At 46.3% G+C, this 27,434-nt stretch overlaps 1 protein-coding gene across 1 annotated transcript in view; it reads right to left on the bottom strand.

The window, feature by feature from the left end:
- Nucleotides 1-22,956, bottom strand: part of BTC (betacellulin) — a 29,379-nt gene extending 6,423 nt beyond the window's left edge. The window contains exons 1-3 of the mRNA XM_037896661.2: nt 22,770-22,956; nt 13,172-13,267; nt 1,857-1,974 (exon numbers count right to left, since the gene is read on the bottom strand). Coding sequence (XP_037752589.1) covers nt 1,857-1,974; nt 13,172-13,267; nt 22,770-22,824 — 269 coding nt within the window. The 5' untranslated portion in view covers nt 22,825-22,956. The remainder of the gene's footprint in view (nt 1-1,856; nt 1,975-13,171; nt 13,268-22,769) is intronic.
- Between the last annotated feature and the right edge of the window lie 4,478 nt (nt 22,957-27,434).

Raw genomic sequence — 27,434 nt, 5'->3', positions numbered from 1 at the left:
TATGATCTACTGAATGTGTTTATCCAATTTGTATACATGTATCATTTCTGTATCTGAAGTTAGGAATATTGACTATGTAACAATTATAACTGTGTGTGTATTTGGGGGAATGCCCACCAGACAGTCGGCAATCAGCCTGGATGAGCCATTAAGACGAACAATAAGACTTTGAAGATACTAATCTCCCACCTTCCTGAGATGTTGCTTTGACACTGCAGGGTCATGTGATGTCACCTGGTACAGAGTACCACCTTGGACACTGCTGGTATTTTTCCACTGGAAACAAAGGATTCCCGCTTTATGTAAAGTCTATTTAAGGCTGGGAAGTAAGGCAATCATGGCTCTTCTCTCCATTGCTTCCCAGCCCAAGAAGGAAGACTGCTAAAAACAACTGGAGAAACAAAGGAACTAAGCAGGGGAAAGGCAAGGGCTGAGTCCAGGCTGAGACAGGAGTCTAGCCTATAAAGAGACATAACTGGAACTCTGAGCTGCAAAAACTCTGCAACCTGCCTAAAACAACATTTAGGGTGAGAAATTACTAGTTGTAACCGGTTTCTTTAGTGTATTCAGCTTAGTTTGTGCGTTTTGTTTTATTTGCTCAGTGATCTGTTTTGTTCTGTTTGCTATCCCTTATAATCACTTAAAATTTATTTTTGGTAGATAATAAACTTATTTTTTGTTTATTTCAAAACCCAGTTTGTGCAATTCATATCTTGGGGTGGGGGGGGGGGTAAGCTGTGCCTACCTCCCTCCACATTGAAGGAGGGAGCAATTTTTATGAGCTTGCGCTGTGCAGATCTTCTATACAACGCAAGATAATATTTTGGGTTTACACTCCAAAGGAGGCGTGCACGTGATGGCTGGCCATTCCCCTAGCTGAGTCCTCCCACAGAGAGAGCTGATCGCAGACTGTGTGATTCTACAGTTGGGTGTCCCTACCTGTGTGTGTGTGCTGAAAAGGGGCTTGACAGCCGGTCACAGCAACACAGAATGAGTGAAGCCCAAGCTGATGGGACAGGCGGGCTTAGTGGGACCCCAGCACATCATGTGGCAACCCTAAAAGGGGAGGGGGTCCAACCCATCACATCCTGGACACATCTTTGACCAATCCAATTCAGAACAAGCTGATCCAGTGTCCCTTCCTGGCAAAGATCAGAAGGGCAGCTTTACCGGAAAATTGCTAGGAAGCAGGACGCGGACAATATTTTACTGGAATTTAACAGCAGCTTAGCTAGAATTGCAGGGGAACGATCAAACCCTTCGGGCTTCTGAGGCATGCAATTTTAGCCCTTCTCCAAGCTGCTTTAAGAAACTGACCCGGCTGCTGTTGACGACAGCAAGAGCTTTGCCGTTAACTGCAATATGAGCAAGATCAGGCCCTTTATGAATATTTTTGATCTCTATTTAAAAATTTGTTTATCCCTGACTAGCATTCAAAGTACCTAGGAAGACAACTAGTCAAGCTTTCTATTTACATTTTCACTGAAAGGAAAGGTTTCACAAAAGGCTCCTTCCCACTATCATCACCTGTGTGCCTCTGTGTTACTGGAAAACCTAAATACTATTTGACACAGAAGGTTTTGCTTGCGTACTTTCAGCCAGCCTGGGAAAGGTTCCAACCTTGAACCAGATTCAAAACTTTCATGCTCTCACGTTTCAATAGGAGCGTCTGCGTCACCCTTTCAAAAAGCTCCTGACGCTTTGGAACAACCCCCAGTGCTGAGAAAGCAAGTGGAGGGTTATGTGGACCAAGTTAGTTAGGAGTCAGCGTGTGGATAGCTAAAATATTTTCACCATATCAAGCCCCGGCTAGTGCAATTTTATGTCCTTCCCCTTGGTTTGGAAGTTTTACTTACACGCAAGCTGGTATCTCTTCCGACATGACATATCGACATCGCCCTTTGACACAGTAATGCTTGTATTCCTCGGGGCACTTCGAAAAGTGCCCTCTCCGCCGCAACTGCGTGATATTATCTACAAAAAACAAGAGAGAGTTTTCAAGAGGACACAAAACCAGGTTTACGCTACGGGCGATCAACTTCACTGCCACGCTCCTCACAAAACATTTCCATTCTGTATGTCACGTAGGTGGATAAAACGCGGGCCCGAACCCCAAAGGTAAAATTCCAGAGGAGCTATAAGATGTAAGATGAAGGAGTTCATTAAAAATAAGCACACTGTCAACCACCACCACCACCACCATCGGAAAAGCGGCTGTACCACTGCAAGAAAATTAAAAGCAAAAATCGGCAAGCTAGAAGACTTGGCAACTGAAGAGGGACTTGATCCAGCAGGCATTATAGGAACGTGGTCAGATGGCAAGAGTCAATGGGATACAATACCTGGCGATGGGACAGATTAGGTTAGAGGTGGGGGAGTGGCGCCGTAGCTAAAGGAGTCCATAGAATCTGCAGGGGAAAATTCTGGTTACACGGGACCATGCAGTAGAACGTGTATGGATGCAAATCCCAAGTTATAGGTATACACATATTCTGGTAGATCTCCAGATCAGGAAACACTGTTATAATGAGTGACTTCAACTTCTCATAAAGAAACCGCTCCAATGTCATACCAGAGCAAAGCTTCCTGAAGCTATTTCTCAACACTAGTAACAGCAGCTAGTTCTCGAGCGTGCAAAAGGAGAGGCTATTATCTATGGAGCCCTAAATAACTCAGGACTTGGTTCAATAAGTAAATACAGTTGAGCCGTTAAGCTACAGTGACAGCTACATAACTAAGTTCCAGATCTTTCAGGGGGGAACCCTGTGACCTAAGTAGCACAGTGACACTAAACGTTAGAAAATGATTCAAAGAGCTAGTCCGAAACCTCAAAGTCAAAAGGGAAGAAGGAAGTTTAAAAATCTTAGGATAGAGGCTACTTACATGGCCATGAAAGAATCACAGCCCTAAAGAAATACATCCAGCTAAGGCAAAAAAAAATATAAGCTAAAATTATGATGGCTAAGAGGGATCTGAAGAGCACTTCTGGGACACAGCTAGGTCTCTACATGGCTGAAAACAGTGTTGTAATATTTCCTGTTGTAATATTGGGCCAAACAACTGCTGGCCTTTGACGGTCTAGCCCCACGCTACTTACCATCTCATATACTATCAAAATGCCGACTCCCACCCCTGCTCTCCAAGGATGCCAGGCTCCATCGCCCACTTGTTCAAACAAATCCCTCAGTGCATTCACCCAAGCTGCCCGTTATGCTTGAGAGGTGCTCCTAACAAACATCTGCAGAGCTACCTCATTGTCCTTCCTTCCAATCCCTCCTTCAAACGCTCCTTTGCTGTGATGGCTACAAAAAACTTGACAATAGCTAGGCAGCTGACGCGTCATTCCCGTTTTCTTGTCATTCCCAATCCATAACCACTGTTGTCTCTTGTCTTAGGGTACGCAGTTTAAGGAATGGACCACATTTTTGTTCTGTGTTTGTGCAGCACCTAACACAGTGGGGCTCCGATCCATAACTAGGGTTCCTAGGCACTCCAGTAATGCAAATAAATACTACTGTGCCAGAGGTAGACCTTCGAAGTGTGAAAACTTCAAAAGGCTAGCAAGGTGAGAGGTGCCAGGCTCTACAGGCACAGAGAATGCCCAGAGACTTGTGCAGCGGTAAATGTTAGATGTATTTGTGTGAGCGAGGGATTGTGTTCTAGCTCCCTGGGAGAAGTTTACGGTTTCCTCCAGGAACTAAAATCAGCAGGGGAGAATTACTACAAGGTTTCAGACAGGTGATCGGCTCCACTGAAGTACTGCCCCTAGGCAGAACTGCACATACTGGTTCAGACTGGGTTCAAGACGCCCAACAGAAAAGAATGGGCCATTGGTATAAAGGAGCTGACTCAGGGACCCTCATTTGATCCTCAAATTGATGTAAGACTAACAGAGAGAGCAAAACGCTGTTAGAAGGGTTGGAAGGACTGGAACTTGCCAGTCTCTCCAAGTGGAAGATGGGTGACACCTGGTAAGCTTAGCAGGGGCGTCGACCGTTTACTGTAGTGTGACGTTTTCTCTAGTTGTTTTTGTCCTACGTAAACAGGCTGTGCTCTGTAAAAGCTGGCAGGTTGCTGGTAACGCTGTCACACACCTGGGAGAGAGCAGAACTGCATGTGCTGGACTGAGGTCAGACCTGCTGGGGGATAAGCACAGTGAACAGCCGGGAGATGCAATCCTAAAAGCACCATCTGGAGGGAGAGGGATGTGGAACCTGGACATGCTGGTAAAGCAGGTGCCACTTCTTGCCAAGCCTCTAGGTGTCAGCTGAGCACTGACAAATATATAGCTGGAAACCAGTCCACCTATATGTTCACATCATTCAAGGCAGGTGTTAGACTTGTAAGGATGTGTTTATACTCGAGAAAATGCTTGTAAATTGCTGCATTAATCTTACTTGTAACATCTATATTCCATGCTATAAAGTACAATATAAGTGTTTTATAATTGTCAAAATGCCTGCCCTGAACTTGTGACTACAGACAGAAAGAGTAAATTCCCCCGCCCATCCAGGAGAACTATTAAAATTAAGTGGGTAGGACGAAAGCTTTTTTGATTACCCCATCCACTCAAGGAGAAGAATGTGCAGAAGGACTCGTCCCATTGGTTGGAATGTAGGACGAGGGAAATAAAGATAGTAGACAAAGATTGTTCATCTCTTTGCTGTTTGGACTCTTACAAGGGCTGGAGCTAAGAAACAAAAAGCAGAGATCCCCAGGGTCAACCTGGGTTAGCCCTAAAAAGACATTCAATTTCACCTTTTGGAACCAAAGACCGAACTCCTTTGTGCATATATGATACCTGCATTAAACATAAAAATAACTCTTCTCTTTTTCCTAATTAATAAATCATTCACTAGTTTACCATAGGATTGGCTACCAATATTGCCTTTGGTGTGAGATCTAAGGCAGTGCTTCTCAAGCTATCTGATGTGGGGAACTGGCAATTTTTTCCCCCCCAATGTGCGCGCAGACCAGCAGCCGATGGTTCGCAGACAGGCACCGGTCCGCGGACCACCACTTTGAGTAGCACTGATTTAAGGTATAAATTGACCTGGGGTAAGTGATTGGTCTCTTGGAACTAGGAGAAACCTGAATATTTTGTGATTTTTGGTGTAAGTGACCATTTATCACGAAGTCCAGCTTTTGCCCAGGTGACTGGAGAGCCCACAGGGACGGTCCGTGACTCCATGGTAAGACTGTCACGGGGATCCAGGAGTTCACATTTGTTACTGAGTTGGTGAAATCTAGGTATAGAACATACCACCAGGTTGGTGTGTTTGCCCTGTAGTTGGCACACACACTCGTGAAGCACTCCAGACAGCATGACGATCCCCACCCATAGATGGCTGGAGACTTGAGACCCACAGGGGTATACTGGAGGGGGTGCAGTTAACCCTAGAACTGATTTAACATGCTTAACCCTACTAACCAGGTTACAGCAGGGTCCCTGGACATGGCTGTCACTGGAACCTGGGCACATACTCTGGGGTGGTGGGTAGGGTAAGTGAGCTCTTCTGGCCCGGATGCGAGCACAGCTCTATACACCGATTAGGGTATCGGAGAGGGAGGCACAGGGATGTATTCCTACTCAAAGCCATACTGCTGTGTGAGCCAAGGAGCCATCACACACATGAACTGATGTTCCCCTTGGCTGTGGCATGGCTCCTCTTGACCAGGAGGGTAAGGTCCCGCAGCACCACCCAGCACAAAGAGAATAATAAAAATTACATGCAAAAAAAGAAAAAGTAAGTGTTCAGTTGTGACAGGGCATTAACAATCATGACCCTGAAGTCAGGAAATCCCAGCTGTCCAAGTTGCTCCAATCACAGCAACGGCTGCAATGAACATCCTACTTCTCCCACAGACAACACTCGCCGCGTTAATATTCTAAAGGTGACTTGTAAAAACCAGGAGCAGACATTATCACATAGGCACAACCTGGCTTTATGGACCCCACATTATGAGTGGGATTTCCTGACTCTTGAAGGCCTGATAAAGCAGCCTTTGTTCTATGGTAGAGAGATTTTGCATTTAATTTCCCCAGCATTTAGCAGAAAGGAGGAAGAGGAAAATAATCTTGGCTACCTGCCTTGGGAGGTTCCCAGCTTGCCCAGCACAACCTGCCAGGCTCCCCAGTTGAGCAGCTCTTCCCTGGGCAGAGCTCTTAAGTGCTGTAAGCTCCCGGCTGACAGCAGTTCTAGTAGAGCCAGCTTCAATTCTGGCCTCTTTAACTGCTCCTACATTTCCTGATGGGAAGCTATTCAGCCTGAGGAGGTCACAGGTTTAGCCTGGTTAAGGTTACACAGACTGATCTCAAAAAGCACCTACGCCATGAGGAAAGGCACAGTCACTATTGTATAAAAGTCTTCTAACGTTCCTGCTGGTCAATGGCCATAATACTTACCAAATATAAGGAGTCTCGTCTCAACAGCCAAGCGAGTTGCTGCATAAATCCTCTGCCTAACAGCATGAACCCATCTGTGCTTCTACCCATGCCAAAGAAACAGCCACCTTCCACTATAGAATGGAAGCCGGACTTGGTCAGGGCAAGACAGACACCACACGCTTCTTCGCTCCTCTGCCATACCATCCATACGTCCATGCCCACAGCAAGTGTCACTAACCGCCATGCATGAATGCTGCATTCCAATGGACCCCAGAACCTCTTCAAAACTACACCGCTTCAGGGACTCTTCCGAGTGTCTGGAATTAACTCTCCACGCTTTAATAATTCGCTGTAGGACGGGTGCGATCCACGAAAATGGCCTCTCTCAACTAGTCCCCCTGTTTTGGACACCTGCAGAGTTCCTTCAAGAGTTCAGTCAACTGGTACTGAACCCCTAATCTGCCCATGCTCTTCAGGAGTAAAAGCCATTACCAGAGACATTTCAGAGGAGGTCCCAGCAGCACAAAAGTGCTACCACACTGCAGGGCAAGGGGAAGAAGCTAGAGGAACAGAAGTTAACATAGGAAGAACAAAGGAGCAAAGGGCGTGAGTGATGGAAAGGAAGGATGTGGGATAGGGAGACAAAGGCAGAGAAATAATCAACAATTTCTGTAGGATATGTCTGAACATTTTTGTTTCCATGAATGTTCAAATGCCTGAACCTCACTATTGCAAGTACTCCTGGAAAAAGGTATTATTTGAGTATTTATTGCTCAATACCTATTTCAAATTGTACCTTAGGTTATGAGAGTCCCAGGGTGCACTCATTGGTGAAATGAGTCACCCAATCAGGGACTAGAAATACCATCACGGGATTTAAAGAACCATCATAGCTCAGAACACAATGAACGCAGACAACAACCTGCACAGACCATGAATTATTCTTTGCAGAGATTCGGGAAGAATTTCAGACAGAAACATTCAAAAATTTGACAACCTGCTGCAGGACAACATGCCAACAGGGGTAGCGGGGGGTGGAGACTCCACAAACATGTTGAATGCTATTCAGTGTGAATTATTTGGCCAGCTCAAGTTTTTAGTGCTTTTCTCCCCCTCCCCCCCCCCCCTCTATTTTTGGTGTAATTCTTAATATTTAACAAGCTTAGAGTTTTAGGAAGGTCCTACCTGGCTCTAACCATCTGAGCTTACCAGCAGTTAACTTGTGTTAAGTATGCATGAAATGCCAAGCTCTCGTCATCTACTATTCACTAAAGCAGCCTTACCTGCAAACCGAACAGTGAACACCTAAATTCCATATCCAAGATCAGGATGCAAGTAATGTAGCAGAGCAGAAACGAAGCTCTCCTCCCTCCCAGAAGTAATCATCACAAGGGTTAAAAGTTAATTCTAGTACAAAAGAATAATTAGTCTGGAGTATAGCCTTACCCTGCTGGTGCTAAGCAATACTCTAAAGAGCACAACACCAGCATTTAAGGGGATTGTGTTCTCAATGGCCAGGATATCTAAACCTAATTGCTCTCTTCTCTGTTTCCAAGAGACGGTATCACGGGGGCAATCACATGGCAGCCACTCGGGTCAGCCTTGCTTTTGGGGCCGTACAAGGCTTTTTGGTGGATTCGATGTCCCAAGATCATGCGTTTTAAGAATCTGCCTGATGACACTATCACTGCTGAGCATTTTGATACATTGACATTTCATCTCACTCTCACCATCCCATAATCAGTAAGAATTTGCATGATGTGGGGCATACAAAAATCAAGGTAGAAAACTTCTAATGCATAAAATGCATGTACAAACGCTCCCCAGGTTACGCAAATCTGCACTTACGGAAAGAGTTCTGTAAGCTAGAAATAGGAGGGGTTGGGGGGTTTTCTGGTGTAATGGTCGGGTATACGTTTCCGACTTACGCAAATTAGAGTTACGCAAGGCATTACGGAATGGAATGATTGCGTTAGTCGGGGAGCATCTGTATTTAACATCTGCAATATCAATCAATAACCATACATATCTGAATAATAGAGGTACATGAGGAGGGGATTTGAGAGTAACAGCACAGACCTCAATCTTCATTTGAAACACTGCCCACTCTTTTTAATGTGAAAAATAGTCAAACAAATATTACACGCACACACAGTTATAATTTTAATAATAATTTTAACCAAATACTTCATTTGGAATCATAAATGATTACTAGTGTTCTCTCTCATTCAAACTACAGTTGAGTGTCCTGATATAGGATCATAGGACTGGAAGGGACCTCGAGAGGTCATCTAGTCCAGTCCCCTGCTCTCATGGCAGGACTAAGTATTATCTAGACCATCCCTGACAGGTGTTTGTCTAACCTGCTCTTAAAAATCTCCAATGATGGAGATTCTACAACCTCCCTAGGCAATTTATTCTAATACTGGTCACTATTTGTCAATCAACATTCTCATCTGCAAATTCTAAAGCTGATTTTGTCAGGTCATTGCAACACACATACCCACACCATTACCCTTCACCTCCATGTCCTGCACAGAATATGGTACGAGGCCATTTGACATGGTTATATCCACATTTCACAGATTTACATGGTACCACACTCCTACAAGAGCACTTGATAAACTTCACAATATCTGGAGGAGCAAGTGAGACATTGTCTGGTACAATTTCTGGAAACAGATTTGGAACGGTCATCACATATCCATCCACACTGAAGTGGATGGAGTGCTGATGCACTGGGAGCCAAAACATTTTCCCACACACGTCTGAAGATGTGCTTGTTTGACATTCTTCTATACATGCTTCACAGCTGGTGATGAGGAACTGAGTGCTTTGGTGTTTACATGGTACCACTGCCAATTTATGCTGCCGATGGTTTCTATCATGCTTCAGACACGGTGGCACAATTTGAGTGTCCGTAGCATGCAGCCATGAATTTGGCTGCCCAGCAGAGAAGGAAACATGCAGCTTGCAGGATCTTCAGCACAGTGCCTTTGAAAAGACCAAAATAGGAAGTTCCTGTATCATAGTCTAAGAGTGCGCAGGCAGCTAGGAGTCCTGGTACAATGTTCCAGTGTTGCCCGGCAGTCGCACAGCTGTCCATCACAGCTCTCTCAGACTGGGGGGTTCCGTGATCACTAAAAACATTACACACTCTTCAAATTAATGGTGCAAGAGTAGGGCAAGTACATCAGCATCATCTGATAATAGTGACGTTCCCAATGGTTGCTCTTTTGCAACCACCACCATTTGTTGTGCAAGGATGTCGTTGGCTTCCTCATCCATGCTGGCCATATATCTTCTCTGTTGATCACCACACCTGCCTGGTTTATTTCAACTGGGGGGATGTTGGGTCTGCCTGCAATAACCAGCCAGTGCGTCGCTGGTGAAACTTCTTGTCTTGAATGAGTTCTGCACAAAATTGATGTCCATCAAACGTTTCTTATTTTCAGTTACTGTCAAGACAATTTTCGCTGGAGGTAGCTGTGTACTTGTACTCAACTGATGCACTCTGCTTGCTTCTGTAGCTCTGCTAGATCCTGTGACGCTCTTTGTGCCGAAGTCTTTGCCCCGTCAAAGACAAGTCATACGTCATTTGCTGCAAAGGTGACTTCTTCTGAAGTATGTCGAGTTGACACCTCTGTCAGCAGCTGCTTCTTTAGGTTAGATTTAGCCAGGCAATCCTCATGTCACCAGAGTCCGTGAACGTTGACATTGGTACAGGACTGACAAAATATTCTTGAGGTCAGACTCTCATGAACTTGCTTGTAGGCCTATTGCTCTTGAATAGATAAGGTTGGTGTCAAATACCTTTGTAGGACCAACCTGTACATGCTTTTTTGTCACCACCAGCATCTCTACTATCCTCGGTATTGTGTCATAGAACCTGGCAGGCCAGCTTCATTCAAATTCTTGTATTTAGCAAATTCCAGTTGTAAGTGCATCATCGGCATTGACTGCTGCCACCCTACTATTGCCTCTGTGTGCTTAGATGGGCTTAACGGACTGATGCATACCTCTACCGTCTTACCAATGACTTCTCTGTTCATTGCATCTGCAACAATCCTAGGCTTCATTTCTTCTTTGTGGATCGCTTGTATTGTATTTGATGTGCGTTTGGCTTATAATATGTTAGCGTCTATAACTATTCAAGGGTGGAAAAATAATTCTCATGAGTGAATATATAAGAATTTGTTAAGTGAGCACGCTCAGAGTACAAAAATATGCTGTGTGCCCGAGGTCGAGTGGGGAGGATGGGGCTGTATTAGCAAAGTATACTGATACAGACATCACAGGTGTACCTTCTAGCTAATTATGTTCCACGACAAAATATTAGTGAAGTTTTCATTAAAAATAATTGAAATTCAATGAAAGTGGTTTCACTGTCACCTGGCTTCTAAAGCAGGAGGAGGTGGTGATAAGTACTCAGATTTCAAAATGCTCAACAGTGAGACAGTGTCATCAGGCAGTTTCTTTGAATTTAGGGTCTTGAAATTCAGAATTCTCTCTCTCTCACACACACACACACAGAGCTTGCATTTGGCTACCAGACTCGAATATGTCACCACTAGATCATAGATCCCAATTACATCAGAAATGGCCTAAGGGATTATTTTTAAACTGCTGGGTGTATCATAAAGAAATGAGTTTGTTTACCTTGTAAGAAGCAGCTGATTGACGCTGCTCTCATTTAAGTTGCAATACCAGCCTACAAAACAGCAGCCTGAACCGCAGCCGCATGTCTGTGTCTCCCAGAAAGAGAGGGCAGTACCACAGCAGCAGCCAGATCCTGCTAGGAGTGCAGGACTGGAGGAGGGAAAACAGGTGTCTGAAGTGGAAATCCCATGCTGCCAGGGGAAAACATTCTAGTGTGGGCATGGCAAACTGGCTGAAAATCAGTTGCTAAAATCATTCCATTACAGTCAATGCACTGCGTTTCCCCAGCTCATTAAGGCTCCCATTATCAATGCATTCCATACTGTCAGAGTTTCTTGGCATCACAATTCACCGGTTATAAGGCTGAAATGAATCTAACTTACCTCTCTAACATACTGCTGCTCTCGGTTTGGAGTATTTCTTTAAAGAAGGCCATTCTAAATTCTTCCTACATTCTTACCAACAAACATAAGTGTGGCCTATTAACAAAGTCACAAGTGTGCATGCTGCTTTAGTTTCTCTTTCTTCAAATTGTTACGATACAACTGTAGGAGGGATTTTCACATCTCCTTGGCCTAACTCGGCTCTCACTGAAATAAAGATAAGACTCCCACTGCCTTTGATGACAGCAAAGTAAGGCCCATGCTGAATGCTTTAGAAAATCCCACCTTTATAGTGTTATTTTTAAAATGCAAATAGGATTTAAAATGTTTTATTATTTAAAAGTCTCTTTTCAGTAGATACTGAATTTTTGCTGCATTGATCCTTTTTGTGCGAGTGGCTGATACTTTGTCATCTTGCTGCCATACAAGTTTGGCCTGTAAGTGTCCCATTTCCTACCATTAGCCAGGATGATAGCCAGTGATACCCTTCGCTTCCACACCAGGTAAAGCAAAGTTAACAAGATCTTCAAGCAGCACCACTGTGCTAAACTGGGGAGATCTCGGTTAATTTCATTTGGGTGCTTTGTTCCAAACAGGAGAGGAGCAAGGGCACAAAACTGAGCCCAAAGAAAAGAATTGGTACATTATACCAAGATGTACCCATCTGACCTGATCCCAGCAGACAGTAGCCTTCTGCTATTTTACTGGGTGGCAGGAAGCCACCAAAATTCAATTAATTCCTATATCTGATTTTGCCCAGTTTAACATTTTTTTTTTATAAACATACATATTATATATACATATATATAAGTCTAAGGGAATCAGACTATTAGTTGGGGAGCAGTGACAATTCCCAAAGGGATTTTCCCTCAAGTCTCCTGCTCTTTTCAGAGCATGATGCTATACCCACGTTGCTACGATACATGCCCACAAGAGATGGGCGCGCGCATGTCAAGGTAGCAAAAGACCCACATTTGGGCAATGGCAGTTCTGATGCTTCTGTAAGACCATCCTGGGTCCGGTGTATGAATGACACTGGAGGCAATGGGGCTCAGGTGTGCATATCTGAAGGCTAAAACCTGGGATTAAGGACATGCAGAAAGCATACAAAAGTATCCCTGGCACACTGCAGTCCTGGCAACCAGATCTGGAGGGGTTCCCTTCCTGGATAGCCTGAGCTGCATCCACGTGAGTGGAGTCTAAATGCAGCTGAGAAGGCCTGAAACGTCAGCGACACATTCCATAACCACTGCCCAACGACAGCTCAGGCTAAGAGTTTTTGAACTCTCCCTCTTATGATGCAGCACCAAACAGCATGATCATAAGGAAGCCGAGTGGAACCACGGCCAGCGTTAACCTTGTCAGCGTGCGCCAGGAACAGGCCAATTAGCTCTTTGGTGAGGCACGGGATAAATGGTTTGCAAAACTGAATCCAGAACAGTTTGCGGCGTAAAGAGCTTTATTTCAGGAGTTGTACGCAGTGCTACCACATCCCCAAGGCAGACAGCTAGGGGCACATTAACATTATCTTTCATTTCCAGATCACAAAGACACAGTTATTAAAATACTGTTGCAGAATCAGTAATGCACCTTGCAGGCCTGTCTACCCCAGGATGGACACTGGAGCACTGAAAATGGCTTGGCTGTTTGTAGCACCACTGAGACCTATACTGACTGTACCATTTCAACTCATTGGTTTGTTTTTAACCTGAATCAGTATCTTGTTATAACACAGAGTTACCTGTACATTCCTCCGGAAAGCTGCATACGGGCTTCTTTACTCCATAGTCAGCAGTCACGTTCCAGCTGGCACCCACACAGTTGAAAACTGCTAGGCCTTCAATTAAAACAAAAAGAGGTTATAACAGGGTCTTCAAAGGGCTCCACTTGCTCTGGCTAGGCGCGGGGTATACACCACCACCGACAGCTAGCTGGGAATTAGAAAGGCCTGAGCAATCCTCTCCTAACTTACGGTTCTGGTGCACGTTCCTGGCCACTCCCCGTGCGTCACCTCTGCTCACCTCTGGAGCGGAATGGAGCTCCAAGCAACATCACGGCACGTTTCATTAGGGACCTAACCTGACGAATGTCCCCTACTTCTATCACTTTAAAATATGGGATAAGAGCAACAAAATGCCAGTGACTGAAGGGGAAGTAACTACTAGGTTAGAGGGAAGAGAGCTACTCTTTAAGGCTCATGCAGTCTGATGGATTCCTTGGCCATGTAATTCCTATTAGGCCCAAACTAGCAATTAACACACACGCGCTGAGTGAAGCAGGGTGATCTAGGAACCACACAACACGGCCTCTCTCCCCTGCATGCCAGACCTCTACACAAGCAAGAGACTCAAGCAAATACTTCGTCATTAACATTTTAAGCCTTACCACACCCAGCCCAGCCGCGATCGGGCACGGTCCCACACTATCACACAGGAAAGCTGTGGTCGGAGAGGCCTTGGCAGGCCTGCCCCCTCAGCTGGCAGGGAGCTGGCAAGAGGTGGCGGGCTCCCAGAAAGGCCAGCAAGAGGCAAGGACACAGGCAGCCAATATTTCAAGCTCAGGATAGGAGAGAGGGGCCTGAGCTCAGAAAGCAGGGGGTCAGGCTCTCCCTGTGGGGCAGGCTGAACTGCTCTGTTAAGGGAAGGGGCTGGGCCCAGTGAGAACGTTGGGCCACAGCAGCATTCTCACTGCTGCCCGGGGAAAAGGCAGCAAGTTACGCGACTGGTGCCCAGTACAGGTCTGTGCTGCTTCCAGCACCACACAGGATGGAAACAGCCGAAGGGCAAATGCACAGCACCGGTAGGTACCGCTGCCGCCGCCTCTGCCAACTCTCATCTCCCCGTGTCCCTCGTCCCGCCCTTTCATCCCTCTTCCAGCTACTGGCCTCCTGGAGTACCTGCCATGGGGGTCCCAGCCAGCTCACCCTCTCCTACCCTGCTCAGAGCTGACAGAGGGAGGGCAGCAGCAGCTACTCATTCGCCCTGCTCCTCACAATGCTGCATGGGGCAGGGAAGCAGCCAGAGGGCTCAGAAGAAGCAGCCCTTCATTACTGGAACCAGAGCCCTTCGCACCTCTAGGCAGAGCCTTGACAACAGAGGCTTTTCTTTCTCACCTCCTCTCCTGAGCAGGCAATCCCAGGCCCCTTTCCCTTCTCCCTTGACCCACCTTTTGCTGCTGTGGGGAAACCCACATGAGGCTCCTTTCTCACCCTACCTCCATCGGAGGCAGGATCAGGCACCGAAAGTCAAGGAGAGAGAGGACAGCAGTACAGGGCTCCACAACTTCTCACCATGGCCCTGCTAACTTCACAGTCCATTTTTGTAAATTTCACATTTAAAAATCTTGAATTTCAGGGTTTCAGATATGTAAATCTGAAATTTCACAGCGTTGCAACAAAAACTACAGGGATACGTATTTTAAAAAGGCAAAATAAACACGTAAACCCCTTAAGAACATAAGAACAGCCATACTGGGTCAGACCAAAGGTCCATCTAGCCCAATATCCTGTCTTCCGACAGTGGCCAATGCCAGGTGCCTCAAATCAGCGTTTCTCAAACTAAGGATCCCACCCAAAAGGGGGTCAGATCACCCATTAACAGCTAAGTCAGAACTAGGATTGCTACATGACTGCTCTTGAGGCTTTTTAAACAGAGCAATTGCCTTTGGTCGTGCATCAAGCTTTACCCTTAGAGATGCTTGACGATCTGCTGTGTCAATGGACCGAACTGTTTCATATGAACATCTTGAAAAATTAAGGACAAGACTGAAACAACCTTCTCTCCTCTCCACAGAGGAACAGATGTGGTAGTGGAGTGCCACAGATCCTTAGGGAAGTCATGAGGCCAGGAGGCAGGATTGTATATGGTGGGCATTTTGCAAGCGACCAGTGATTTTGGTACCTCAGTTCAAGACACCTGAAGGAACCTGATCTTCAGAAAGCGTTGAGCACCAACCTCTGACAATGACGCCATTTCAAAGCATCTCAAAAGTTGGATTCCTAAAAACTGAGACATCCAAAAGTCACTAGTCACTTTTAAAATCCTACCCTTACGTGTATTTCTAACTCTGCTCCTATTTATGTCAATGGGAATTTTACCATAGATCAACAGTGGGTGCCTTTGAAGAATCCAACCTCAGAGCTCCTTGCCCATAGTAGGTTATCCTTATGCATAGTTTTATACCACTGTTCAAAAGTCAGTCAAGATAATCATAGATCTGTTTTCCATTTTACTTAGCGTGGGTGTCACACCTAGGTCACCACAGTTAGAAACAGAAGAAATCCATCAGATCAACTGCATGACCCTGGAAATACAGAATACAGTACCCAGATAGTTAACATATTGCATATTTCACATACGTGCCTTGCTGAGTTTTCTGCCTGGCTTGCTGTTCTCAGTCACTGATCTAGGATAATTGCAGGGGAAGGGCAAGAGAAAATTCTTTTCCTTATTTTAAGCCTGCCATAATAGCGTCCAGGGGCAGTCGAGGGGAAACAGGTGAGAAGCGGCAAGTTACACCTGTTATGAGAAGAGACAGCTCCCTCCCCTTCCTCAGCACTGCGTCCACAGAGCAAAGTCTCGACTGCGTATAAAGGTGATGGTGGGCTATTCTGCCAACCAGCTGGTTGCACAGAGGGCAGGGTTACTGCTTTGCAGGTGGTGGGGAGGGCGGTTCTGTGTGTATTTCAGTCTCTCTGGGAACAGGCCGCACCCTCTCCAGGCATGCCTCTCATGAATGAATGCAGTCGAGTGGGGAGGGTCATGGAAGCAGGAGGCTGCAAAGCAGCATCTGCTCAGAGCACATGCACCTACTCCATACCACCACACCCACAGCCAGAGCAACACAGACCGCATGGAAGGCGATAGCACTTGCCTGCTTTGCAGGGACATGGGTGGGAAGAGAATCACCCCTCTCAACCGGCAGAGCTGCTTCTCAGCCTGTGGGAAGACTGCAGTAGCTTCTGCATCCCCACACCCCTTCCGCCAGGGCAGGAGTGGGCAGGAGGAAGAGGTTGGTGGGTCAGCACAGCAGTAGATACCTTCTGGCTCCTCACAGCCCCGCCTGCCTCCAGCACCTGCTCACTGGCACACAAAGCCAAGCTTCATGGAGGCAATGCAAATTGCTGGCATGGCTCCCCCACCCCCCACAGACAACAGAGCCGCTCGAACCACAGGGGCAGAACTATCCCCTGACTGCTCCCCTTAAAAAAAAAAGAGTTATATAGATATTTTCCCACTCAATCACCAATAATAAACATTAAGACAAGGGCACTGGGAGAACGAAAGAGACAGAATTTAGAATCTTGACATCCAATGTTCGCGCACGCACTCATCCCGGGATCATTCCGTCTCACAGCTGGAAGGTTTATCCACACGGAAGCTAAGGCCTCAATCCCCTGACATTTGCCCACCCGTTGAATGCAAGCATGGGACCAGCTCCATTGACATCAGTCAGACTACTCGTGGGTGAAGTTCAGCGTAAGTCTAAACGACAGCAGGATCAGGGCCTAAATCGTTATCTTAGATGCACTTGCAGCCCTACAAGGCCAACTGAGTATAGCTCTTGGGTGCCTATTTTCAGACACCTTAAAGCGACCTGATTTTCAAAGAGTGGGCACCTAGCATTCTCTGAAAATCCCCTTTCAGATGGGATCTCTAGAACTGGAGGCAGCCAAAATTGTCAGTCGCTTATGAAAATCTTGGCTTAAATGTCTAATATGACTCAAATTCAGGAACTTTAGACTAGCAAAATAAAGCCACTGCAAAACCACTGTAATTGTAGCTGGGCAGAACTCCCTCCTCTCCAGAACTGTTAATACGTCAGCAATCAAGCGCCATCACATTCTAGCAAATGAGACAAGGATCTATCGCAAGTGTTAAATATAGAGCCAGTCCCATGTCAGGAAGCCTTTCCTGGCAAGTATTTCTCACCCAACCTATACCAAGGCACTTCTGTTTTAAAGCTTCCAGTTTAACTAACTTCATTTTTAGTTCCATGCTTAGGGCCCAATCCCGCACATGCCTACCCCCATGAGTAACCTGGCTAAGACGATAAAATTTCCTCTCCCACTGACCTGTTGTGACACCTTGGGCAAGACATTTCCCCTCTGTTCAGAAGCCAGTGGGAGGGCTGTTCAGAGTAAACATGAAGGGACTAGGGCTCTAAAAGGCTGATTACAGAGGGTCATGGCTCCCATTTTCATAGGACGGTCGTCCAATCACAAGTTATTGGACTCAGTGGCATTCACCTACTTGGAAGAAAAGAATAATTCACTCTGTCACACAAATTACTGGGTTATCCAGGAGGTCACACTAGATGATTAAACACAGTGGTCTCTTCTGGCTTTAACATCTCTGAATGGGGTCCAGGACAAGTAGCTCCCTACAAACTTTAGCTGGAGGGTGTGGGGCTCTCCAAAGCAACCGAGTTTGTCGTCAACTCTTTTGAGCCTTCCAGCAACAATAAAAAAACCTGTTCCTGCCAAATCCCATAAGAACTCCCTTAGCTTGCCAGTCAATAACAAAACAAAATTGTACATTATGCATAATTTCTTAATGACACTGTCTGCACACACACTAATTTTATTGACACAAGAGTACACAGAGCTTGCCAGTCCAAAAATCCCCACGCTGCAGGATAGCTACAGCCCAGAGTAGCGCAGTTTCTATTCAATCACACGACACTGGGAAGTAACGAATCTCTGAATGGGCAGAATCCCATATGAACACATCTTATACCCCAACTGGCATGTTAAAGGTCCTAGTAGACTCCACAAAAGCATAGAAACTCGCTAGCCCCTCCCCACCCATGCAGCCCAAACCCCATGGAGCAGTAATGAAAGGGCTCAGGAGTTTAGCAAGTTGATGCTGGGAAGGCAGTACTCCCCTCTGCCATGCATTCCCCAAAGACCCAGATCTGCCAGGCCAAGTCCCTTCCGCTCAAAGGCAGATGAAATAATGCGTGCCTCCTCTCTGTGCAGACGGTGGACTTTCAACTTACAAGTCTTATTTAAAATGGGTGAGCTCAAATCTAGCATATCAGGGTAGGGATGAAAGCAGCCCAAAGCCAGCAAAATATTAAAATACTTGTTGCACTGATTTCACTAAAAAGCTGCAACACATAAAAAGAATGCCCCGCTTATCGTCAGGCATTAGCTTCTATGGGTTTTAAGGCTACTGAGAATGCTTAGGACCCAGATCCAAATTCACAGTTTGCGTGGCAATCTTGGCAGACTGTCACTGCAGGAATACCTGGAAATAATCATTTCTGACCCCCTGCCCAGGACGGGGCAACGTGTGTTCAGATGGAAATCAGAGCCAATAGCAGACAACGCTGCTGCATAGTATGTCAAAAGAAAGTAAATTACCACATGTATATAGGGCTTGGAAAAGTTACTCAGTGTCTACTAGCCCCCAGACTAAGCCTAATCATCAGGCCAAGACACACTGGTACCCCAGACACACAATCCCAAATCCCCCAAGGGCCACGTCCCCCTCATCTCAACTCACACCTTATCCTGCTCAGTCTCCTGCTGGGTGGGCACCACCACTGCTTCGGCCCTGAAGACCTTGCTCTCCCCGGAGCTGAATGCTGCCCCCCTCCAAGTCACTTAATACTGGGCAGCCCCACCCTTGCCAATAAATCAGTGCGTGCTGGGATGACAGCAGTTTCAGCTCGTAGGGTCCCCTACACAGACAGCCCTCTGCTGACGTTGTTTGGCGCACCTTCCTTGAAGCAGTGGTAGGAATCCCACTCCCCAGCATCCTATTGTAACAATGGGGGACAGCTCCCTTCCCAGCCGCCTCCACATCCCACTCTATGCTAGCAGCCCTCCAGATAAGGCAGCAGTCTCTCTGCCAGCTCAGGCAGACAAGGCTGCATCAGTTTGCATCGCGATTGTATCTGGAAGGTTCTTTCGGCAACCCCAAGGACTGGAGACGTATGGCCAGAAAGAGCTCAGCAGACATTAAGACACCTACATTGAGGTGGATGGATTTGGCAGCTGCTAGGCGTGAAGTCCTTTTGAAAATCCGACCACGAATTGCCACCCCATCACACACACACCCCCAAATGAAACCTTTGCCATCAGCAGAATCTGTCACCTGATAAAACCACCAACTCACTCTGGCTAACTGGATTCATCACGCCCTGCTGATGTACATATAACACGCCATACTTGTTTATTTAAATGGCGTTACTCAGAAGGGATTAGGAACAGTGTCCCTGTTCTGCTGGTGGTTTTCATACTCCTGTAAAAAGCCCAGAATTCTGGATAGTGGACTGTGCTGTACGGTGTTCACATGTCCATAACGCCAGCAGGAATCCAGCACTTTTCCGAAGGTTGGTAAAACATTTTATAGGGCAACTTTTTAGAAGTGTACATAAAAGGCTTTAAGAAAAAAAAAAAAACCCAGGACCTTTAAAGCTTACTTCACCACCACCCCCCTGAGATGGGGAGAAAATTTCAATCCAGCCTTCGGTAAAGCAAAGCCTTTAAAATGGAGACCCTGCCATGAAAACACCAGTGAGATGGGTCTATTTTTCTACCTGCTTGCTCCTTGCCCATTGATACTGATTGTTATAGACACGTACTGAGGGGAAACAGGGCAGGCATTCACAAAACAACCAACCTGGATCGTCTGATGTCTTGGGGCAGGACCCTGCAAATGGGAGACCGCAGAAGACTGGAAAGGGAAGATTAATTCCATCCCAAGTGCCCACAGAAATACGTATCTAACACCACACGTGGAGCACAGCCCCATGACGACGCAGGGGAGCTTCCCCTCGTATTACTACATGCACTCGGAGAACATATCTTCAGCCTGATGGGACAGATGAGCACTGAAAGCCCCACACCTCACACTAATGCTGGACAGAACTGCAGGTCTAAAGCCCCTCACGCATCAAATTGAAAACCGTCCCTCTGCAGACAGTGAGGGCAACCCAACCCACGGAAGGGAACATGCACAAGGGAAATATTACGAATTTGAGCCCTTTCTAGCTTCCTTATCACGTACAAGACGGCTTGACGGGCTTGTTGCTGGAAATTTATTTCCTCTCCCTCCTCAGGTCCCAATGGCCCTGGGAGACAGTGTCATGACAGGACAAGCAGCGAAACGACAGCACAAAGGCAAGGTGGAGCAATTGTGAAGGACAGTGATTGCAGGACTCATCACCAGACCTCCACGGGCTCTGCCACGGAGAGCAGGAGGAGCAAGGCGTGACATGCCCACCGCGTCGGTGACCTTGTCGACACTGGACAGTGATCCTGCTCTAACCATACCAGTATAGTTAAAGCAGCAAAGAAAACCCTGGTGCGATGTAGGTACACCACTGGAAGAGTGCTTTTAAGCTCAGACAAAGCCTAAGGCTGAAAAACAAAATTATTTTTAAAAAAAGACTTTTGGACCCTCTTCATACATCGAAAAGGACTAAAATAGGAGATAAGCCTAAGTCTTGTAAAAATCCTTTACAGTTCAACTTTAGGGCTGATATTATATCAGGGCGGGGGGGGGGGGGGGGGAAGCAACCATAACTTTTGCTAACAACTCAGTAAATCTATCCATCCCTCAAATACTGGCATGGAGCTCCCATTAGAAGACAGCGGTTCCAAATTAATACAGAGCCCATTCTGACAGGTTTAATTTCAAAGTTACCAGGCTTCTCCCATCTTATTTTAGGTGGGGTTTTCTCCCCCCCTTCAGTAAGTTTTTTCTTGGTCTTTTTTTAAAGCAATCATTTAAAGGACTCCATTGAAAGATGGAAGAAGGACCATTCAGAGGAGCCTGGAACAGCTGTGACATTTCAGGCATGCATTTTAGGCTAATAAGCAGGAATTCAACCATTAACTGATAAACAGGTATTTTGTTAAAAACTGCACATTGTTTACGCTAGCCAAAAATCCCTTTATTATTTATTCTCAGATGTTAAGAGTCATCAAACATCTAAAGGGGGTTGGGGTTTTTTGTTTTCTGAAAGCTTTAAACAGGACACGTTTTGAGCATAGAAGATTTTGGGGCCACACTTTATAAAGTATATCTTCAATATAAATAGCTAATAAGAATTAAGAGATGCTATATACATGTTACCAACACCAGTACCGTGTTCTACATGGTTATAAGTGCATCAGTCAAAGCTGTTCTTGATTGTTATAACCCAGGTGTTGACGATAACAACTGATCAACCATTTGTAAGACAGCTATCAATCACTTATTAACCTTTCACATGCTATTTATAAATGCACCCTTAATCTACAGGGTGACTGATTCTTCACTTACTTTGGTCAAGGAGCCCAATAGTCTATTGGTGTCTCCTGCTCAGACTGCTAATGGCTGTTGTGACGGGTTGGATCACAGAAAACCCCTTGGGACTGCCAACTGATGTGCTGAGATTACTTCTAACCCGTTTTCCTGCCAGCTTGGGACTCCAGAACCCTGCCTGCTTGAGCCAGACATGCTAGCCTGCTACAAACACAGACCTTCTAATTTGCATGAAGCATATTCCAGTTACATTATATTCACACTCATTAGCATATTTTCATAAAATTATATAGAATCATAGATATCAGGGTTGGAAGGGACCTCAGAAGGTCATCTAGTCCAACCCCCTGCTCAAAGATCACAGCTCTGACCACATCCTTCCAGCAGCCACCCTCACCCCCATCACCCCCACCACCTGATGAGGGTTTTAACTGAAAATATCTCAAAGGGCCTATGCAGAAGACTGCAGCTTTTAAACAAGACACATCAGGAGTTTTGTAGCCAGATACACTCCATGCTCTAACCCTGATCTATGGCTCCAGGACCACACAGTGTCAGAATGTAAGAAATAACGCCCTTTTGAGTTACAGGAGGGGGTGGGGGGCAGGAGACAAAGCCCCTAGTTACACCATGCAGCGTTGTTTTTCTTTTGCTATAATTTTAAACGCACGAAGAACCTGAATCCTCAAGTGCCTTAAAATAAAATGTTTGTTCTACAGCTAAAAATAGCCCCCCCTTCTTGCTCAGGGCAGATTTCTAAAGCCAAGAGACTCACAACCCCCTGGAAACAGGGTGAGGGCTGGCGAGGTCACCAGGCGAACAGCCAGGCTGACAAGCCACTGGGCACCCCAGGAAGGGCCAAATCAACCTGCCACGTTTGACTTGGGAGCTTTGGCCCTGCAGGACGCAAACAGCTGGCAGGGAAGGCGGCGGGGCTCTCCCTCGCCACGGGATCCCCCCGCAACGGCGGCAGCGACTCCCCACTCCCGGCAGCGCCCCTGGGGCCCCCCCTGTCCCATTGCAGCCGCAGGTGGGGGCTGCCCTTTTGCTCCCTTCCCCCCCAGCCCGTCCCCTCCTTACCCAGCGCCAGCAGCAGCAGCAGCCCGGGGCCGCTGCCCAGGACCACTGCGTCCATCCGAGCCCCCGGGGCAGGGGGAGCAGCCGCCTCCCCCAGGCAGCGCTCCAGCAGCGCGGGGAAAGCAGCGGCAGCAGCCGGGCAGCGTGCGCGGCGGAGCGCAACTAAACCCGGCCAGGGCAGGGACTGAACCAGCCGAGCCCGCCCCCTGCCGGCGGCCCGGGGAGCGGAGAGCGCGCCCGCTTCCCATTGGCTCCGGCGCGGGCTGGGAGTCCCGCTCCCCGGGGCCTGATGGAAACTCTCCGCCTGCCTCCCGCCCCGAGCGCGGCGCGGCGCGGCGGGCCGCCGGGAGCGCTCCGGTTGGTGCTGCGCCGGGCACCGGGTGCAAGGCTGAGTGGTGGTGGACACCACGCCCAGAGGGGTGAACACGCACCTTGCAAGCGAAGCTGATGAAGGACGCTCGTGCCCATCCACGCCCGTGTGTGAGCGTGTAAACAGAACTGGTGTGAAATCACACCTTTTCGTGAAACGGCCGCAGTTGGCGGGATGAGGGGACACACGCACAATCATATCAGTTTAACATGCACCTTGCAAGCTAAGCTGATGAAAGACACCGATAAGAGTGTGGACACAGGGTGTGGGTGTGTATGTGTAAAACAGAACTGGTTTGAAATCACACCTTTAGCTAAACTGGGGCACGTTTGTGCGCGGATATGGCTTTATACCCTACAGCCCCCTACAGAGAGGGGTTGGGCTACATACACACCCCATGGATATTAGTAATGGGAACATGGCATCATCCTGTTTTTAATTCTGCTTCTCTTTTTCAGAGTTGCCAGCGATCGGGATTTTAACCCCATGTCTTGCGGCCTCTTGTTTTGTTGTTTAAGTCCCAGCTGCTGGATCCAAGAGACAAGATAGCATGAGAACCTCAGCTTTCATGTTTTAAAAAGTGCGCATCTAGCCCTCCTGGTTACAGAGAAAAGTTTAAAACATGAAGCAAGTGAACTCTGAAGGCTAAAAAACCAGAAGGCAAATTGGGAGGGGTTAAGTCATGATTTTAAACCATTTTTCTGAGTTGTGGGTTGATGACTCAGGACTTTTGACTATTTGGGGTTGACACTGTCCTGTGTCTGCTGTGTTGATCAACTAATTACTCCTTAATAAAATCTCTGTTATGTCAATGTGATAATAATAAAACAAACCTTTGGGATAGGGGGAGGTTTGGCATTGATCAGAGCAGGGGGTGAGTTTGCAGTATGCCCACGTGTATAGCAAATGCCAACCTGGTAAATGGAAAGAGAACTCATCCACAAATAGAGAAAAAAGGATTTGGGGCCGGGGGATGTGTGTGACGCTCTGGAATTCAACCCAGCCCAGTCAGGGGTTTTGTCACTTCCTGCCCTGTAACTCTGGGTGTCTCTGTGCGGTGCAGCTTTGGCTCAGAGCCCTGATGCCAGCAGCGTGCGCACAGCACAGTGGCCTGGTTACGCCATGCAGGGTGACACTAAAACCCTCCCAGGCCCAAGTTCTCCCCCAAACCATCTTGGTCTGCAGTGCTCAGCCCCTCAGACTGTGGCACCCACAAAACCATCTCACGTTTGCTGCTCCTTTACAGGGGATGCACAGCAGCTGACTAACAGGGGTTGACACTTCCATCAGAGCACCACGTTGGTTTATGGTAAAAGGAAAACCAGTTTATTACCAAAAGGACATAGGTTAAGGGATACCACACATGAGGAATAAGGACCAAAATGGTTACAAGCGAAAAAAAGTAAAAATATGCTTCTAAGACTAAAGCACAACTTAGAGTCCAAAGAAGTTTTTGCCACCACAGTCATTCTTGCAGCATGGCTGGACCATTCTTTAGCCAGGAAGGACCCAATAAATGAAGCTCAAAGCACTTGGTTTCTTTGACTCCTCGGGAGAAGGATGCCTGTGACTGGGATCCCGGGGAGCCAGCCGAGGTCACTCAATTAGGGTGAACTGCAAAGAATGGGGCAGACAATCCCCATAAAGCTGGTGGATATTCCAATACTTAGATTTACCAAACCAGCATAAAACAGCTTCTTTATTACCTCATTGGTTGCCCACAAGCCAACAACACAGTTCCCTTAAAGTAACCCAGCGTCAGGTCTCCACCCAGATACCCAAGTCAAGAATGATGAAGATTACTGAAAATCTTTTCCATCCTATAAAAGAAAAGGTTCTTCCAATCCCAAAGGATCAGACACATTACCTCCCTCATTAATTAATATTCCAGATTTTACCCAAATACCTGCTACAGCCAATTCTTATTAACTAAACTAAATTTTATTTAAAAAAAGAAAAGAGAGAGAGTATGGTTAAATGATCAATATGCATACAGACATGAGTTCAGTTCTTGAGGTTCAAATTCATAGCAGAGATGGTAAGCTTTGTAGTTGCAAAGAGTTCTTTTAGAATTTAGTCCATAGGTTATAGTCCAATGTCCAATATCATATTCAGGGTGTTCCAGCTTAACTGGGATCTCAGTCTTGCGACTCAAACTTCCCCTGATGAAGCTTAAGCAGTTCTGAGATGACTGGATCAGGACCCAAGGATCTTTTATACAGTTTTCTAGCAGCCACTTGACCATACAGTCCTGGTAAACAATAGGCTTTTGATGTAGCCTTCTGTTTCCTAAGCACCACCAGTAATTAGTTACACAAATTAACATAGGGCAATTTACCCATTAGGCAATCTATCACAAACTTCAAAGAGACATACAGACAATTACATTATTTCACCCAGTATTCGTCTAAATGTTAATATTTCCTTTTGATCCTTGAATTAATAGTTATAGTGACAGACAGGAACTGTCTGTTTACATGGCTAACATTTATGAATATACACAGACAATTAGTTTTACTTCTAACTTCTACCAACATAGGTTTGCATTTCAAAGTTCTAGCCTATCTAGCATTGAATGGCCCTCATTACCATTCCAACATGACTTTAAAGGTTGGCTTTCATTTGTGCAGTCTCCTCCCCTGGTCAAGATCACTTCTTAACTATCTCCCCCACTTGCTAGTTCGATGGCTTTGTTGACCTTTTATGTAAATGTACTTGCATTGTCCCTCCTTGCTCAATTTATACTGGAGACATTCAAGTAGGCAAGACCACATTCCTTTGTCTAGGGCAGGATGACTTCAACCTTACTTGCCAAACACATGTTAAGGACATATGTCCATCATATATTTATAATTTTTCATATATCACCTCTGCATACACCACACAATAATATTAATGAGCAGCATGTTACCAGTTTGCATCTGATCCCTTGCATGATACCTTTTAGCTACAGATTATTACAACAGTGAGTTGGGGTACACCCAGCTGGTCAGACCAGCGGAGATTCACTGATATCGGGAAGCCCTTGCCCTCTGGCATTAGGGTGCTTTCAGGTCACAATCTACATTAAGGAAATTCTCACAACCCTGCACCTGCACTAGGTAGCAAGGGTATCAGTGCTGCATTGATGAGGCGAGGGCAGGTTTACAACAGAGCACGTTTTCATGACATAGTGGTAAAACAACTGAAAATTGTCTTCACGCATGACCTAACACCATTGCAGCTGCACAGCTGGTGGAAGTTGAAACCTAGTTTTTCTAGCATTGGACATGCCCAGAGCCCATCATTTCTTTCTGTTGCCCCCACTGAGCTGGTAGCCAGTTTAATTATTTGTTAGGCACTTTGAGGATGAAGTGTGCAAAGTCCATGGGAAATTTCCTATTGACTTCAAAGGGAAAAGAGTCAGTCCAAGCCCAAGTGCTTTTGAAATCCCACCTTTAAAAGTGCTTTAGCAAGTGCCAAGTATTTGTAACAAAGATTAGTGCCAGAAATGAGAGTTGGCTTCTTTAGAAAACCCTGTTCCTGTTCTCCTTTAAGTCCCCCATCCTGGAATTGACTCTGCAGATTGACCGCTGTGCTTTGCAGAGCCCTGTTAACTTCAGAGGGGCCCTGAGCAGGTGCAGGGGTCTGTCCACACTGAGCAGTTTGCAGGACTGGTCTTAACAGAACACCACATCTGTCCTCAATCCCCTCACAGACAGTTCTTATACTAGCCACACTAATGTTCTAGTTGGGAATGTGCAGAGGCCGGGACAGTACACTTGGATTCAAAAGAGCCTCATTCCTGGCTCAGTCACAGGCCCGCTCTGGGAGTTTGGGCAAGTCACTTAATTTTTCAGGGCCTCAGTTCCCCACCTGTACAATAGGGACACTACTACTTCCCTTGCTCTCGGGCCAGTCTGAGGCTAAAATCCCTTAATGATTGTGAAGTTCTCAACTACTGTGAAGATAGATGCCATACAAGTCCCTGGAGAGACAACGGGGGGAGCATTTTCATTATAAAACAGTTTTCTGCCACAAACCTGGGAGGAAATTGAGGATTTGAAATGATGTTTTTACTGCTTGATATCACACTAGAGGTGCTTTCTTTCAATAAAGTTTGGTGAAATCAGTTTGGGTAACTTTGAATCACCGAGGTGCAGGGAATACAATGTTTTCCACACATTAAGAAATTCTCATCTTTTTTTTACAAATGGGGTTACTCAAAAATGGCTTGTTTGGGGAGGAGGAGGAGGTGATGTAGCTAGATGTTTGGCTTCGAGGTAATAAAACTGGAAGTGTTAGAAAATCATAACTTA

The sequence above is a fragment of the Chelonia mydas genome, chromosome 4, assembly GCF_015237465.2.
Source record: "Chelonia mydas isolate rCheMyd1 chromosome 4, rCheMyd1.pri.v2, whole genome shotgun sequence".
Lineage (NCBI taxonomy): Eukaryota > Metazoa > Chordata > Testudines > Cheloniidae > Chelonia > Chelonia mydas.
Note: the sequence above shows the minus strand (reverse complement) of the source record. Positions and strands in the feature narration are given on the sequence as shown.